Raw genomic sequence first — 17,018 nt, forward strand, 5'->3', positions numbered from 1 at the left:
TCCTCGTCATATGGCTCTGGTCTATTCATAAATTTAAATCTATTTTTAAAGTGGTATGGGCTTATGGAAAAAAGCTATTTTTTAAACAAAGTAATTATAAAATTAAAAAGTTGTTCAAAACCTTTTTTTTAATGAAGTTCCATAAGATTCAAAAAGTATTTTAAGTAGTTCAAAATAGCTTCTGAAAAGATTCGAAGAGCTTTAAAAAGTTTTTCATAATATTTAAGTATTTTAAGAATGGTTCAATCCAGCTTTTCTAAAAGATTCGAATCGTTTTTTAAGTAGTTAAAAACGTTTTTTTTAAAAGATCACATTTAAAAATGCACCTGTGTTTTCACTCTTAATCCAGCAGGTGGCGCAGATCTCCTTTGGTTAGTTTTGGCTGTGGGCGCGACGCCAGAGTAATAATTCGGGTTGGGTCCAAAATATCTTACTAGTGAATGTGTAGTGCACTAGTGAACGTGATTTCGTGGTGGATGGTTGTGCTCACTTCGTAGGGAGGAGGTTGTGATTTGGGACTGAGCCACAGCAATTGGTCCTGCATTATGAGGGAGTTGTAGCTATGTGTTGTAATGGTCAAACTGGCGGCGCTCTGAGAGAGAGAGTCAGTCAGTCAGTCTGCTGGGCTGTATCGGGGAGGATGTTGAGTGGATGGTTTTTATTTATCAGAAACAGGAGCTGCAGAATGCCTGAAGTCCCGGTCTGGCGCGGCTCTGTATCGCTGTAGTGTGGTTGAGTAGTTTCAGCGCTGAAGCTCCGGTAATGCCATAATGCGTCTCCCGGCTCTCAGCAGGTCCGTGGCGGCGCTGATCTGCCTTTTAGGATGCGAAATCTGGAAAGGAGTGACTTCAGCTTTTAGAGAAGACAGTGATGCCAAAGGTAAGATGCTCACCTGTCTGAATTACCGTGTTTTTTATTCTGCATTAGTGAAAAGGGGAGCGAACGCTGTTAAATCGGTTTAAAAACGGATGGAGGCAGAATTGTAAAGCTAGCAAGTCAATTCAGGTCCGGGAAGCTTTTAAATCCGCTCCGGGATTTTGTTCCAACTGCGCAAAGTTAGCCTGTTACTGAGCTGCAGAGGAACCATCCACGCAGTTAGAAGAAAATCCCGGAGCGGATTTTAACTTTATGGACCTGGATCTAACCTTTGAAAGGCGGTTAGAGACTAACGCTGATCTCCATAACAAAGCAGGACTGAGGTTAGCGAGTCTGTTGTCTGACAAAGTGATTTAATTTACTTTTAAACACCAAGATAACCAAGATTACAAGCTGTTTCCTTTTGATTTGAGGTTTATTATGTATTATGCTCATTTCACAGTTTGCAATAAGCCAGTTTGCTTCGCAGACTTAAATCTCAGTCAGGCTGGTTTTGCTTGCATATATATATATATATATATATATATATATATATATATATATATATATATATATATATATATATATATATATATGAGCACATTATGTACTTTATTTACTGGTGCATCAATAAACACTTCACTATGTAATCTATATATTTTTTTCATATTAGCTTAATAGCTCATCAGGTCAAGCTGGTTCAGCTGGTTGAACAGATTTAACAAATTTAACTGGTCTACAAGCATGATCAACCTGTGAGCAACCTGAACTGAATCAGTATGAGCAGGCTTGACCATGCTGATTGAAAACCATAGTCAACATGATCAGGCTCACTGCACAGCAAAACCATACTGGTATGACCAATAGGAGCACTCTTGGTGACTAGCATGACCAATAAAACCAAGCTCTGGTCAACCTGCATGACCAGCAAGATCAAGCTAATTTACCAACATGTTTACCATGACCAAGATGGTCGTCCAGCAGAACCATACAAGGCAAACACCATGACCAGCAGGACTACTCTGGTAAACCAGCAAAATCAAGCTAAATGACCAGCATGTTCAGCATGACCAGCAAAGCCTTACTGATAAGATCACTAGAGTCACTGTGGATAACCAGCATGAGCAGTAAGACCAAGCTGGTCGTCCACCAGAACCATACCAATTGATTACATAACCATCACTCTGGTCCACCAACATGATCAAGCTAAATAACCAGCATGTTCACCATGACCAAGCTATAAAAGTCAACCAGCAACCCAGCAAGATTAAGTTTGATGACCAGCGTGTTAATAATGACCATCAAAGCCAAACTGGTATGACTAATATGACCAGCAAGATCAAACTGAATGACCATCATGACCAGCAAATCCATACTGGTATAATCAAAAGGAGCACTCTGGATGACTATTATGTCCAGTAAAACCAAGCTGGTCATCCAGCAGAACCATACTAATTGACTAGCATTGACTAGCACCAATATGGCCACTCTGGTCAACCAGCACAATCAGGCAAACCACTCTGACCAACCTGCATAACCAGTAAAATTCAGCATGGCCATCAAAGCCCACTCTGGTTGACTAGCGTGACCAGCAAGATCAAGCCAGTCGCCCACAAGAACCATACTGATCGACTAGCATGACCAATATATCCACTCTGGTCCACCAGCATGACCATCAAGATCAAGCTAAATGACCAGCAAAGCCATACTGACCAGAATGATTGGCATGGCCCAGGATAACCAAAATCAAGTGCAGCATGCACCATGCTGGTCAAGAGCTGTTTAACCGACTTGGTCACCCATATAACCTAAGATGTTTTTTGTGAATTAACAGCTTTTTAACACTTTACCCATTAAAGACCAGCTTAGACTATCTAAAATCAGTTACCAGGTATTTTTCAGCAGGAATATTAATCCTGCACTGAGTTGCACACACTATGACTCCTATGTTTACATAGGTATTGGTATTGTGTTGAGCTTTCTGTCGTTAATGTGGCTCAGGCAGGTTTTTGAGCACATGTTTCGTTCAAACTCCACGTAATCCAAGACTGGAGAAAACATCTAGGAAGGGGAACTCTGCAGTGTTCTGTTTTTAGGATGCTAAGTTTGGAGCATTTCTGATGGAAATCCGTAGAGACTGCAGACAACAGCCTGCGCAGTGACCTAAAAACACTCTTGTAAAAAGCTGTGTACAGGGGTCATTTTTGTCAGCCTGCAGCCTTCATCTGCCGTTTCTCCATGACTGGCTTCATGCTGAAATGCCCCCTCCCCCTCTTCACAAGCAGAAGGCTCTGTTGCCCCTCATGCTCTGTGCTGTGGGTGGGTCTGGGGCAAATCCATAGCCACCTTAGTAAGGGGGTTTGACTTTTGGTGGCCAAGTTGAAAATGAGAAAAAATAGTATGTGAGCAGCCCTTAACCTCCCCTCACTGTGTTTCAGTCCTCAGCTCATTGTGTAGTTCAGTGGAGATACATATATTAATATTGTCGATTAAAATACAGTTTAATGTCTTACCAGCATATGGGTATTTACATTAAATTAACATTCAGCCTTCGTTGATACTCCTAACCAGAGTTTGTGGCATTTTAATTATGTTCTGCTAAGAATGTGCATGTACTGTTAGGAGTCTTGCCCAAGGACTCTTATTGGTGTAGAGCAGTGGGCCTGTTTTCCAGGCCTGGAACTGAACCAAGCCTTCCACTCACGTTATTACTTCCTATGGTACACCAACCAATTCCTTATCATGTAGAATAAAGTGGCCTGACTGTGGTTTTTAAAATAATACACACAAATAACATATACTGTGATTGGCTGCTTTGTTTTTGCTGGGTGTCATGAGACATGAATGGGCCAACCTGCTGTAGCACAATTTTGTGGGTAAATGAGATCACGAAAAACAGTATTTAGCAGCATAGCTGTTGCAGGTACAGCATACATTTACTGTAAAATCTTTTTTTCTTCAAATGCACTGCCAGAAATAAAGGGTTAATGTAGTTTCTTTTGTAATAGTTTCCTCATACAGTGGGTTGTTTTATGAACACGCATTGTAAGGGAATCCTATGTTCGGAAATCAGTTGAAGATATAAATGATTATTCACACATGTACTGTGTTCTAGTGATGTAAGGTGTGAGGTTAGTCAAAACTGAACCATAAAGGCTTTTAATTGCAATGGATCAGGGATGTGCTTTTGTTACTGGTGCCTGAGAATGACCTGGTGTTACTAGGATTGTCACAGGGCTGATACTAATCAATACTAAAGCAAAAAAATGAGTGTGAGATTCCCTCCCTTTATAACCACACCCCCTGGCCCTTCCCTTTATTCAGCACAATGCTGGCAAGTATAGGCATCTGTTAACTGATACAACAGAATTGGAAATTTGTAAGTGTTCTCCTTCCAGCGTGTTGAGCTGTGCAGCAGTTATGTGGTAAGTGCAGTTAAAAAACAAACAAACAAACAATGGAAACCATGGACAGCTCAGCAGGTCTGGCATATCTGCTAGCTGGTTGCAGTATGATGTTTAACTGAAGCCCATAGGTGAAGCCCATAGGTTTCAAATCAGCAAATTTTCCACCTCAGTTTTTTTATCATCTGCAGTTAATTTCCCTGTACTACTATTGGAACATTTTTTTTCCAACAGACATCAGTTTTACAAACATTATTGCCACATGGAAAGAAGGCAGGACTGCATCTAATAATGACGTGATTGGCAGTTTTTACTGGTATGACAGGCACTGTTTGCTTTTATGTTCAGTATATGGAGTTGCTCAGTTGTAGTTATTACTATTAAAACATAATTGACAGACTTACTTGACAGACTAGGTATCCTAAAAAAAAATCCACTTCTGTGCTGTAAACACAATGAAGGTGGTCTGAGACACTCTTGGTCTGGGAGAAGAGGATGGGTCTACCAAAAGACTTTAGATGCAAATAAGATAACACAGTAGGCAATTTTGTCTTAAATTGGTATCCATGTTTTCTACAGTCATTGATTTGGGACATGGGGACAGGAATGGAATGTAATGGCTGTCTATGAAATATAAATATTGTAGACATGGTTTTATGAGTTTTCAGATACTTGTTAAGAAACAAAATGAGCGGAATGATGTAAATATACCTTAACCGATCTAAACATTAATAAACCATGCAGTTTCTTTACTATGTGTTTATATGTAAAAGAATTAAAGATCATTTAAAACAAGCATATTTTCTTTTCTGTGTTGTCCTTTAGATATCTCAGGTTGAGTTGCCAGCACATGAGGCCATTACTTAAGGCACACTGAGTGCGAGTGGAGCTCCCTCCTGAATGCTCTCAGGACTCTCTCTTTATTGGGTGGAGAAGAGAGTCATGCAGTCTCACATCTGGATAAGCCATTTTTTTTTGCAGGAAAAGGAAAAGCTCCTTGTTTTATATGGTACAGAACAAAACTAAACCCTGAAATCTGGTGTACTAAGAGCAGCGTGTTGTACACTTTTGTATGGTTCTGAATTACAGGCCTCTGGATCAGGTATTTAGAATGTAAACATTTAATAAACTGTAAATTAAGAACGTTTGGGCTGTTTTTCAGGCAGTTTGTGTGTGCTAATGTGTGCATGTCTGAGGCATGAGTGATGTTGGTGCTGGTTTTATTGCAGCAGCTGGTTTGATCTGTGCTGGAAGTGGGTAATCAGGGTGAGGAGTTTTGGTTGGAGTTGAGGTTTGGGGTTATGGCTTGCATTTGGTTTGATTAAAGGAGGGAAAGGCACTGATGTTTTGAAGTTATCAAGTAAGGCTAGAGCTGAAAGCGAAATGCCTCCAAGTCGTCCAACCTCTGCCAAAACCATTAAGCTTCAGAGAAACAGAGGAGGACTATTGAGGTCACTTGGCGCCCAAATGAAGACCTTAAGTTTTAAGCCTTTAGCATGTGTTGGCAAATGGCTCATGCTGCAAATATTTGCAGAATGAATCTTACTCTTCTCATCAGAAGTTGTTCAGGTTCCAACTAGCATGATAAATTGTATTTTTAAATACAATTTAAAAATTGTTAAATTGTGTTTTATTGTTATCAGAATTATTTTTCACTATACAGGGTAGTGATAACATCTTTAATAAGAGTAAACTCAAATAACATTATTTATGTGCAGCATCAGAATGAGCACTTCATGCTCCAAACTTTGCTCACATGACATAACTAGGTTGGAGGCAGAGCAAGGCAGAGTGAGATTGGAGGAAGAATGAGGTAGAAGTCCACAGTAAACACACACACATCAATCTACTTCTTAGCTTAGGAAAAACAAGTGCCTAAAAAACTTGACACAAACTAATTTATCTAATAAACATTGATTTTGGGCTATCCAAAGTGATACAATTTTTTTCTCCATGTCATGCTACTAACATATTTTCTTAGTCATAACAAGTTGAGTGTTTTTATAGCCCATCTAAATAGATAGATCGATTGATCGAGCGATAGATAGTCCTGCTACCAGTTTTAACAAGACCCAGACTTGTAATTTTCAACCAAGGTCCTCAAAGCCAAAGGCAGAATGATTGATTATATATTACTAGGACCTGTAAAGTAGTAACTCCAGCTCTGGGGTGTGTGTTTTTGGAGCAGTGGGATTTTTCAGGTATAGTAGGCTTGGCTTAGCCTGATGCAGCTAGTGGTGCATGAAGCTAGTTTAGCTAACTACGGAAAGTTCACATGAGCCGCTTTATAATATGACTCGTAGTTTCTTGCCGTGGTAGAAGTTGCGGAATGCGTCTTTCACTGGGTTGTGCAGATTCAGCCTGGCCCAACTTGGCAACCCGAGGTAGTGTTGCGTCTGGGGAGGGGTGGGCGGGGCAGACTACTCTCTTTGATGTTTTGAAATTGGACTGCTTTAGCTTTTTCACACACTCGCTCTCATTTCCTACAGAATGTACCTTTAAACTCAGGTTCTAATCATTCTAATCACCATCAAAAGGATGGGTTGGAACTTGGAGCTCAGTGAATTGCGTTGTACCGTGATATGATTCAGCACCTGTGCAACAAGTGCAGTCGTGAAATTTCCTCACTACTAAATAGTCCACAGTCAACTGTCATTGATTATTATAATAAGGTGGAAGCGATTGGGAAGAAATCAGCTGATTCTGTGGCAAATAGTGTGCAGTGGTCGCCAACTGCAGATCCAATTGATACAGACCGCCAAACTTCATGTAGCTTCAGATTAGCTCAAGAACTTTAGAGCGTAGGGAGCTACATGGAATGGGTTTCCATTGCTGAGCAGCTCAATTCAAGCCTTACATCACAAATGCATATACAAGCCAAGCTTGGATAATCTACATAGTGTAGATTGGTGACATTGATTTGTTAAAGCTGACAACTGATCATTATTTCTGTTTTAAGCCCTATCCAGGCGGTATTAGTTTCTCAGGGGGTCCTGGGGTAATTTTCTTTGAGGGGGCTCCTCTGTGATTATATTTGCGTCTGAAACGACCATGTACGTGTTTTTCTCAGACGTCCTTTGAGAAAATTACAGGCTGAATTACTTACTTACTTTTTTTTTTTTTTTTTTTTTGAGTTTCGTCACCTCACGTTTAATAAAATTTGTCCACTGCCACACACCTTAATTACACTCCGGGCGCACATTTCCACAGAGATCCACATAAACACAACAGCTAATGGAAAAGGAGGAGCTACTGGTCCTACTCGTTTTTCAGTTGCAGTCCCGATACAAGAGTTTTATCACTGAGTAGAAGTGTGAAATATTTTTCACAGACGTCCCCCTGAGAAACTAATTCCATCCGGATAGGGCTTCATTCGGTCTGTGCTAAAAAAATCTACACTGTTCTACAGTTGCAGTCAGACTGATATCAGCCAGGTCTTTAGTCTGATGATTATATGTTAGGTTTGAACAGAATGCCAGGTGAAACTTAATCAGATCCACAGTCAGGTTTGTACAGAATTTGTTCTAGGCTGTAGTTGGGTTTTGAGCAAAGTCTGTATTTGGACATAATTTTGTCAGATGTAAGTTCTAAAGCTGATTCTATTGGTTTAGGTGTGTACCAGAGTTTTAGGCCCAGTTAGAGTTCTCTTGCAAATGTACAGCTAACAAAGGACAGTTGTTTCTCATTATGTTCACAGGGTGAACAAATATTCTAGTTCTTGCTGCCTACTTGTAAATTTTAAACAAGAAACAGGCTTAAAAATCATTAGTTAGGCATTAACCAGTCGTATGACTTCTGAGAATAGTCTTGAAGGTCTTTTCTTGTCTACACACACTTTTAACCTTCTGCAACCTTCACCATCTCCACAGGGTTTGTAGGCTAATCAATAAAATGGGTTTTTGAAACAATCATTTGCTAGTGGAGTCAGAATTCATCCAGTGTACTGATTGATCTTTCTCTTTGTTGTAAGACATCAGATCCCGGTCTCAGGGTTAATATTGTACAATCCCAAGGTTAGACAGAAGTAGCACCAGCTTTGTGTGAATATCTTTAGGTATAGTTTTACTTATTCCAATATGTGAATACATTTGTGATGTTGAGCAATAAATATGAAACACTTTGAGCATATGAAAGTTATGCTATAAATTATAAATGCTCTGAACAGTGGAACAGCGGAACTGTGTTCTCTTGAATAATGATGCTCCATCCAATAATCCTGGGAAAATCTGAGGAGCTAAGAAGAGGTGGAGTGGTGATCATCCAATATCCTTATTTTACCAAACGCTCTTTTTTTTTTAAAATAATTTTATTTCTAATTTTTCCCAGTTTCTCCCCAATTTACACGGCCAATTACCCAACCCACTCATTAGGACTCCCCCTATCACTAGTAATGCCCCAACACACCAGGAGGGTGAAGACTAGCACATGCTTCCTCCGATACATGTGAAGTCAGCCACCGCTTCTTTTCACGCTGCTGCTGATGCAGCATTGCTGAGCAGCCAGCGCGCTTGGAGGAAAGCGCAGCGGCTCAGCTCCGATACATCAGCTCACAGACGCCCTGTGCTGCAGACATTACCCTGGGAGTGATGTGGGGAGAGAGCGCCATCTACCCACCCAGAGGGAGCCGGGCCAATTTTGCTCCCTCTGACGCCGGCAGCTTGATGGCAAAGCTGCATGAGCTGGGATTCGAACCTGCGACCTCCTGCTCATAGTGGCAGCGCCTACCAAACGCTCTTGTCACTAAATGCAATTAAATCCTCACAGCAACGCTCCAGAATCTAGTAAAAAGCCTTTCTTGACAGTAGAGACAGTTACTCCAACAAAAGCAGAGAGTTCGTTTGAAACCTAACCGAGGTTATGGTCCTGTTGTTATGATCTGCAGAAAAGTATGATTAATACTTTCACACCTGCTCAATAGAAACTCACTAAAGGTACAAGCAAACCAGAGTCTGTGTTAACTGGACCAAATAGTTCTGCTGTATTGGTGTTAAACTTCTATTATTACTACTACAGGCTAAACTAGAATAAACAAGAATAAAACCATAAGCCAGGGGTCGGCAATTAAGTTTGGCCGCGGGCCAGATTTTTTCCAAGCCATTACATGGCGGGCCACAAGCACTTGGCGGGGGGGGGATTGGCGGGCGCGGTGGCGGGAGGGCGCTCTTAAAATGACAAGCAGACATTCAAGTGGGCTGTTGTGGGTGAAATCTGTGGACTGACCATTGGGGCGCTATTAATGATATACCTGTTTGTTAAATAAAAAAATAAAAAAACGAATAAAAAAAAAAAATAACAGAATAAAGAAGCTAGCAGTTATCTAACAGCCCGTGGCTCTATCAAAAAATCTTTAATAAATTTTTCTGTTTTGGAAAATTAAGTTTCTAAATAAAGAGCATTTTTGAGACGGACAGTCCGATTTTTTTTTTCATTATAGTTCAACCTCACGGGCCAGATGTTTCTTGCTTGCGGGCCGCATCTGGCCCGCGGGCCGCCTATTGCCGACCTATGCCATAAGCATTAACAATATTAGTTAAACCCTGGAATCCTAGAAAGAATTGCTAGTGAGCTCATTTATTGTAGCGCCATTAATCCGCATACTTCAATCAGTCATTGCATGCAAGATATTTACTAAACATGTGCTAAATGTGACTGCGTTAATGTTTCTATAGTGCTGTTTCCCAAACATTATGCTCTGAAATGAAGAGACTGCGTAAAAGAATGTGTTTGAAACCAAAATGTATGGAAATACCCTTAAATCAAAGGTCTTATGACATAATTTTTAAATTATTATATTAAAATTTTAAACTATCTAGTTGTGGTCTTTGCAATTATTTGCCTCTGAATGGCTAAAAGCAGAAAAGCAGAGAAGGCCTACCAGCCTCCCCACACAGTCAAATTTACAGCTCTAAAACTCAAAAGACAAAACTGTTTTCAGAGATACAGCCTTAGTTAAAGATATAGCACTGAGTGAAGTTAACCCCCTTAAAACTTCAGTGAATGTCAGACTTGAGCGGCCTCCGCAGCCGAGAAACATTATGAAAGCCACGGCTCCCATTCCATTCAGTGGCGTTAGCTTAGCCTTAACTACCATTACATTTTATGGCGTTAGCTTAGCATAAATTCCAATTACATTCAATAGATTAAGCTGAACTTAATTTTATGGCTTAAGCTTAATTTTATGGCTACCATAAAATTACATGCCATTAGTTTAGCAAAGTTGCCCTTTACACTCAGTAGTGTTAACTTAGCTTAGGTTCCCATTACATTCGATGTCGTTAGCTTACCTCGGCTCACCTTACATTCAATGGAGTTAGCTTAATCTCGGCTCCATTAACATTTAAAGATGTTAGCTTAGCATAGGTTCCCATTACATTTAATAGAGCTAGCTCTAGACTTAGCTCTGGAAGACACACAAAACACTAAGTAAGCAAGTAGAGAGTAATGTAAATAAAAACAAAAACCATTGGGTATAAAAGTTGCTTTTTTTCCCCCTACAGGCTATGAGATGGTGGTCGATCGTTGTGACGGTACAGATCCAGGTTTTAATATTAGTCTTGAAGCAAAACCACGACTGGCACCGTAGTTGGAGAAGTCAACAAATATTAACAAATAACAAAGGAACGAACTTGTCTAGCCCTGTTCCTCTAGCGCTGTTAGCTCCTATCTGATGAACCGCCGGGCCTGCGTGGTTTTAGCTCAGCCTGTGGGCGTTCCCGAGCCAAAGTGGGCGAGGCCAGGAATACTCTTTCACCTGGTTGATGTCGATACCCTAACATCTTTCTGATCAGCTCATATTTTTGGGTCTTTACTTTGACTAGCTGCTGCAGACAAGGGAGGCTGAGAAACAGTTTCAGATGCAGCATCATATACAACTCAGAGAGACTTATAGTATTATACAAAGAACAAGGAAAAAATATTTTTAAGACCTTTAAAGTTTAGGATGGGTACTTGAATCACGTCTGATTGGTTTGATAAAAAAAATAATAATAATAATTCAGGGATATAAAAGCATATCAACAGGAAATTGTCTTTGTCCCACACATTATGAATGATGCTGTATTGAATCCTAAGCTGGCACCATGTAATTTTTTTAACATCATGTTTTTGTTTTTGTTCATTAAAAATGTGTACCCTTAAGGTCATTATTGTTTAGATTTTTTAGACATTATATGGCCTACAACAGACTGGCAACAGCTGCAGTTATTAAAGGAAAAAAACATCAGCATCTGACTGTACTGCTGTTGTGCATTTCCCTGGTCTAAATTCTCATCGCCTCTTCCTTTCTGTCTCTCACTCCAGCTCTTTCCACTGCAATGCAGCACTGTGCAGTTCCCTGTCTGTGCACTCCCTACTACAGTCATTACTGACCAAAAGCAAAATCTAAAAGCAAGGTGCAGCACATCATACACTGCACCCCTGCCAAAAAATAGCTTCAGCATTTCTGCTGTTCTTCAGTCCTTAGAACCACAGCAGCCTGTAGCGTCTGCACACAACGCTTACTACAGCAGCGTAGTTTGCTCAATAGCCAATAGTACGAGCTTATTGCAGCATTTATGCTGTAAGTGGGAGTAGCTCTTCTAAAAAATATGAGGGCACGAGTGGACAGACAAGAAATTCAGGCATTTTCTTTTTTTAAACTTTTTTCTTTTTTTACAGCGTAATCTAAATCCCTCTGAGGCAAGTGCCAGGGGTGAGCTTCAGCCACAAAACCAAAACACACCCGTTTTATTATATTAAGCCAAAGCAGCACTTTTGACAGAGACCACATTTTTGTTTTTAAAGCCCCAAACAGCTTAGGGTAGATTTTATTTACTGATAATACACATACAGAGACACTAAATCCATCTGCATCTAAATCTATTTCCTTAGTAAAGGTAAATCAGTACAACTTTGGATGCTTAAATGGTATTCGGCTGGTAAAGTGGTCATTTTCCCATTGGTGCAAAACTCTTTTTAAGCGGATGTAAAATGAAATCTAGGAGGCTAATTGAATTACTGTTTTAATGCGATTTTCAAAATGGGATAATAGAAATTGTACATCTTTACATTCAGAAGCTTCCAGAGCGAATCTTAGAAGATAGACATTTGCTTCTGTCAGAAACCTGTAAAGAACTCTATGTGGCAGTGATTGTCATATGTTAATTTTTTTCCTTTACTGAAATACACTCACCAGCCACTTTATTAGGTACACCTTTCTATTACCAGGTTGGACTCATTTTGCCTTCAGAACTGCCTTAATCCTTTGTGGCATAGCTTCAACAGGGTGTTGGAAACATTCCTCAGAGAGTCTGCTTCCATATTGACGTGATGGCATCACACAGTTGCTGCAGATTTGTCGGCTGCAGATCCATGATGTGAAAACCCTGTTCCACCACATCCCAAAGGTGCTCTATTGACTTGAGATCTGGTGACTCTACAGTACAGTGAACTCATTGTCGTGTTCAAGAAACCAATCTGAGATGATTCACGCTTTATGTCATGGCTTATTATCCTGCTGGAAGTAGCATCAGAAGATGGTAGACTGTGGTCATAAAGGGATCGAGGACATGGTCAGTAACAATACTCAATTTGTACTAATGGGCCCAATGTGTGCCAGGAATATATCCCCCACACCATTGCACCACCACCACCACCAGCCTGAACCGTTGCAAGGCAGGAAGGATCCATGCTGTCATGTTGTTGATGCCAAATTCTGACCCTACCATCCGAATGTCGCAGCAGAAATCGAGACTCATCAGACCAGGTAATGTTTTTCCAATCTGCGAATTGTAGCCTCAGTTTCCTGTTCTTAGCCGACAGGAGTGGCACCCGGTGTGATGTTCTGCTGCTGTAGCCGAATTTGCATCAAGGTTCGATGTGTTGCGCATTCAGAGATGCTCTGGTTATTTGAGTTAATTTTTGCCATTCTATTTGTTCTAACCAGTCTGACCATTCTCCACCTTTCTCCCCATTCTGATGCTCAGTTTGAACTGCAGCAGATCCCCTTGGCCATGTCTACATGCCTAAATGCACTGCGTTGCTGCCATGTGATTGGCTGATTCGACATTTGTGTTAATGAGCAGTTGGGCAGGTGTACCATATAAAGTGTCCTGTGAGCGTTTATGAAGGTTATGTTTGTACTGTGTTTAGTTTAAAAGATGCATGTGCGGATAAAGAGGGCTGCTTACTATTTGTTTAAAAGTAAACATTAAAAAAAATTAAATATTTATATATAAAATATTTTAAAATTAAATTTAAAGGAAACAATAGCTTGCCCATCAGTTTAAATGGTTGTTGTGTAAGAACTAAAAATAGTAGTTGGAAATGGGTTGAAGAATATTGAGATTAATGATTTTTACAATATTGCCTAGCTCTATATAAAATGGTTCTGCTCTTGGGAAAACCCAACTTGTGCAAAAGCATAGGAAACTTTGTATTTAAAGTTAAAAGAAACACCAGAGGTGAAGTTATAGTATATTGAACAGAAATGTTCTAATCTTTTTGCATTTAGAATAACTGCCTCTGGGTGTTTCTGCATTGCCTAAATCTAGGTAGAATAAGATTTTCTGAGCTAAATGTGCCTAAAGCACTGATCTAATCTAAAGTAATCTTTTTGTAAAGATGTGACATTGTTGAACTCTAGAGGGAGAAGTGTGTCGTCAGCTGACTTGAGTTATGCTGGCGGCTGTGTAGCTGGTCCTTTTGTGTTTATATCTTTTAAGTTAATTGCATCTAATCATTTAATGCTAACGCTTAAAGCTTCAATGACTAATAGGGTGGGCCAGCTCACTAAGGCATCTTGGTTAATTGCCTTGCCCTAGTGGCCACAAATCTTTTGTTGAGCAGACACTTTGAAGTACTGACCTAATAGACCTAATAATGTTGATAGTGAATGTGTGTTGAAAACTAGCATGTTTTTAAATTGGGTTTATCCCAGTTTTTGGAATTTCTGATTTCCACCCATTAGGGTTGCAGTGGTATACCGATGTTGTGTATACTTTTTACATTACATTTTTTCCAATGGTATAATGTCCAACAAACATAGAATCCCACTAATTTGTCCCATTATTGTTAGAGAATCATCAGCAAATGAGTCCATAATGAAAATATTTATTTGCTGTGCAGCTTATTTCATCTTATTTTTGTTTTTAAAACTTTATCAGGCATATAGTAGTAAAGCACGGAAAAGAACAAGAACAAGAAGAAGAATTGTGATATATTGTATAATTTAAAGCTTTTTGTGGTTGTTTCATTCTACGAAAATCTCATACCATTGCAACCCAGTAGCCAGGCTTCCCTTCATCACATGAGGCCACCAGTGGGAGGGTGAATGTTTACATTTGCTTCCTGCGAGCCATGTTACAATAATGCAACTGAACATGCTCAGAGGAGAACACTGATCACCACTGACCGTGGCATCACCAAAGACTGAACCAGTTGTCTCTTAATGACCGGTCCAACATTTAGGCATTTGTGCCACTTGGGAGCACTTGTAGTACTTTTTGAGGGCTAATCATGAATGAAAATTATATTAGTCAAAGTTATTCTGATAAAATGTTATTTATCATTTAATTAAGATAATTAGGTTCCCGCTCCTACATCATAATGCAGCTCAGTTGCAGTCCAAAGGCATTATTATAGTATGGTATTTTATTTCTACAGGACATTTAAAAAGGGGAGGTTGGAGCAGAAAGGAGAGCAGATTTTACTATGCAAGTTAACTTCAGCATATTTGGGCTTCTGTCCAAATGAAGGATGTGGATATTGTAAACAGTTTGAGTGTTAGATCCTCCATTTAATTTTTTTAATAGCTGTTCTTGGTTTGAGATCCTAACAGTTGCCTGCACACTGTATTACATCACAGATGGTGAACGTTAGGGTCAAAGCACTCCACTCCATTTTGAAGACTGTGGCAGAATTTTTATAACAGATGTTGGCTCTCAGAAGTCGATGTCTGGCAAATTTCATACACATGAACTTTTTACCTTACTATGATTAGCAACAGATTTTTAAAATAAAATGAGCCAATATATGTAGGAAACAGTACAATGTTTGTACTGTTGTACATTGTAATGTAAAAAAACTTGACCATTTTGGACAGTAATTAAGCCCAGGCTTGGACTCTATAGTAGAGCTTAGATTGTCTGCGGGCCGAGATTTACCACCTTATTTCTCGGGCCGGGTCGGTTCCAGAAAATAGTCTGAGATGTAGGCATCTGTTTTTTAATTATATTTGTATTTTTAAATAAAGCTCTGGTGTGATAATCACAATGTTGCTAAGTAACCAATTATTATTGTTAACGAAAAGGAACCAAATAACGAAAACTGAAAGTGAAACTAATCTAATTCATTTATAAGCGCTGTTTTCACTACCGCAGTTCTACAGCGGGGGTGTTGTGCCGATTCTGTCTGCGAAGCAGGAGTCGGATTCAGCAGGTAGTCGGATTCGGCAAAACAGCGGCGGCACCTTGCAGTCCGCGGTGTTAGTTGTAAGCGCTAGCCGCAAAATACGACAGAAAACACTGAGGGAGCTGCAGAATTATGTATGGGATTAGAATATGAGCACGAGGAGATAAAAGAGAAACGGGAGATACAGTATGTGAGAACCTTTACCTGTGAGTAGCTCATACACCAGAACACGCAAATCTCTCTCTCTCTCTCTCTGTCTCTCTCTGTCTCTGTCTCTCTCTGTCTCTGTCTCTCTCTCGCACGTGAACTCCTCTACGTTTGACTTGCAGCACTGTGTTTAGCTGTTCTCAAAAATCATTTTAGTTAAATAATAGTTCTATGCTTCTATGTTACAGTGTTAATTAACATAATTCTGATCATATTTCGCTCATTCAAACAACCCGAAAACGTGATAACTGGCAGCTCTTTTTATATCTTAGCATCTGAGCTTAAAAAGAACATCTGGAAGTGGTGTGTTCCCAGTAGAACACCACTCAGTTCTCAACGCACAGAGACAGAACTGAACTCCCACCCCACCCACCACTCACCCAACACACTCGCACAAAACTAAACTGTACACCCCCCCCCCTTTACACTCACAAAGAACTGAACTTCACCCACACACACACACCCAGTCAGCACACAGAGGCTGACATGACTTTATTTGCTGCACTCTTAAAAACTATAAACTCTACCTCAGTAACTGCTGTGATTATATATGTTCTATATGTTACAGTATGTCACACATCTCTGCACCTTATCCCCACTATACACTTATTATACCGTATCGGTACTGCACTGTCCTGTCTTTAAATTGTCTCGTCTTTTGTATTTATTGTATTTATTGTATTTAGTGTTATAATTTTATAATCTTATGTTGCACTGTCGTCACTCCTGCACTTTATGTTGTCTATTGCTTGTTGTTCTATGTTGCGCCATGGTTCCGGAGGAACGTAATTTCATCACACTGTGTACCTGTACTCAGATGTAATGACAATAAAAGCCTCTTGACTCTTGACTTGACTTGAGTCTGATTGGTAAATTGAAGTTTGACTGCCTGGTTCTCAACTGGTAGGGCTGTTTTCAGATCAGTGAATCAGTCGATCATGTCTGAGAAAGTGATGAGTTATTTTAAGGTATTTTAAGGGTGCATGTTTTTTGGATTCAAATCTTTTCTAATAAGGCTGCACAATAAACCATTTGTTTCAGCATTTTTGTTGTTGTTGCTTTGATATAATAGGAAGTTCATAATCCTTTGACATTGCTATCAGATCCAGGTTGTCAGGTTAAGTATTTTAATTGTAAATATTGCATATGTACAGGAAATAATGG

General features: G+C 39.8%; 1 protein-coding gene across 2 annotated transcripts in view; it reads left to right on the forward strand.

Annotated features, from left to right (window-relative positions):
- Positions 1–486: 486 nt before the first annotated feature.
- The window catches only part of fam171a1 (family with sequence similarity 171 member A1), a 57,886-nt gene continuing 41,354 nt past the window's right edge, over positions 487–17,018 (forward strand). Inside the window, exon 1 of one of the 2 annotated variants that reach the window (XM_049464568.1) lies at positions 487–879. In XM_049464568.1, coding sequence (XP_049320525.1) covers positions 771–879 — 109 coding nt within the window. In that variant the 5' untranslated portion in view covers positions 487–770. The remainder of the gene's footprint in view (positions 880–17,018) is intronic. The other variant, XM_022668752.2, reaches the window with a different exon arrangement.

The sequence above is a fragment of the Astyanax mexicanus genome, chromosome 1, assembly GCF_023375975.1.
Source record: "Astyanax mexicanus isolate ESR-SI-001 chromosome 1, AstMex3_surface, whole genome shotgun sequence".
In the NCBI taxonomy this organism is placed as follows: domain Eukaryota; kingdom Metazoa; phylum Chordata; class Actinopteri; order Characiformes; family Acestrorhamphidae; genus Astyanax; species Astyanax mexicanus.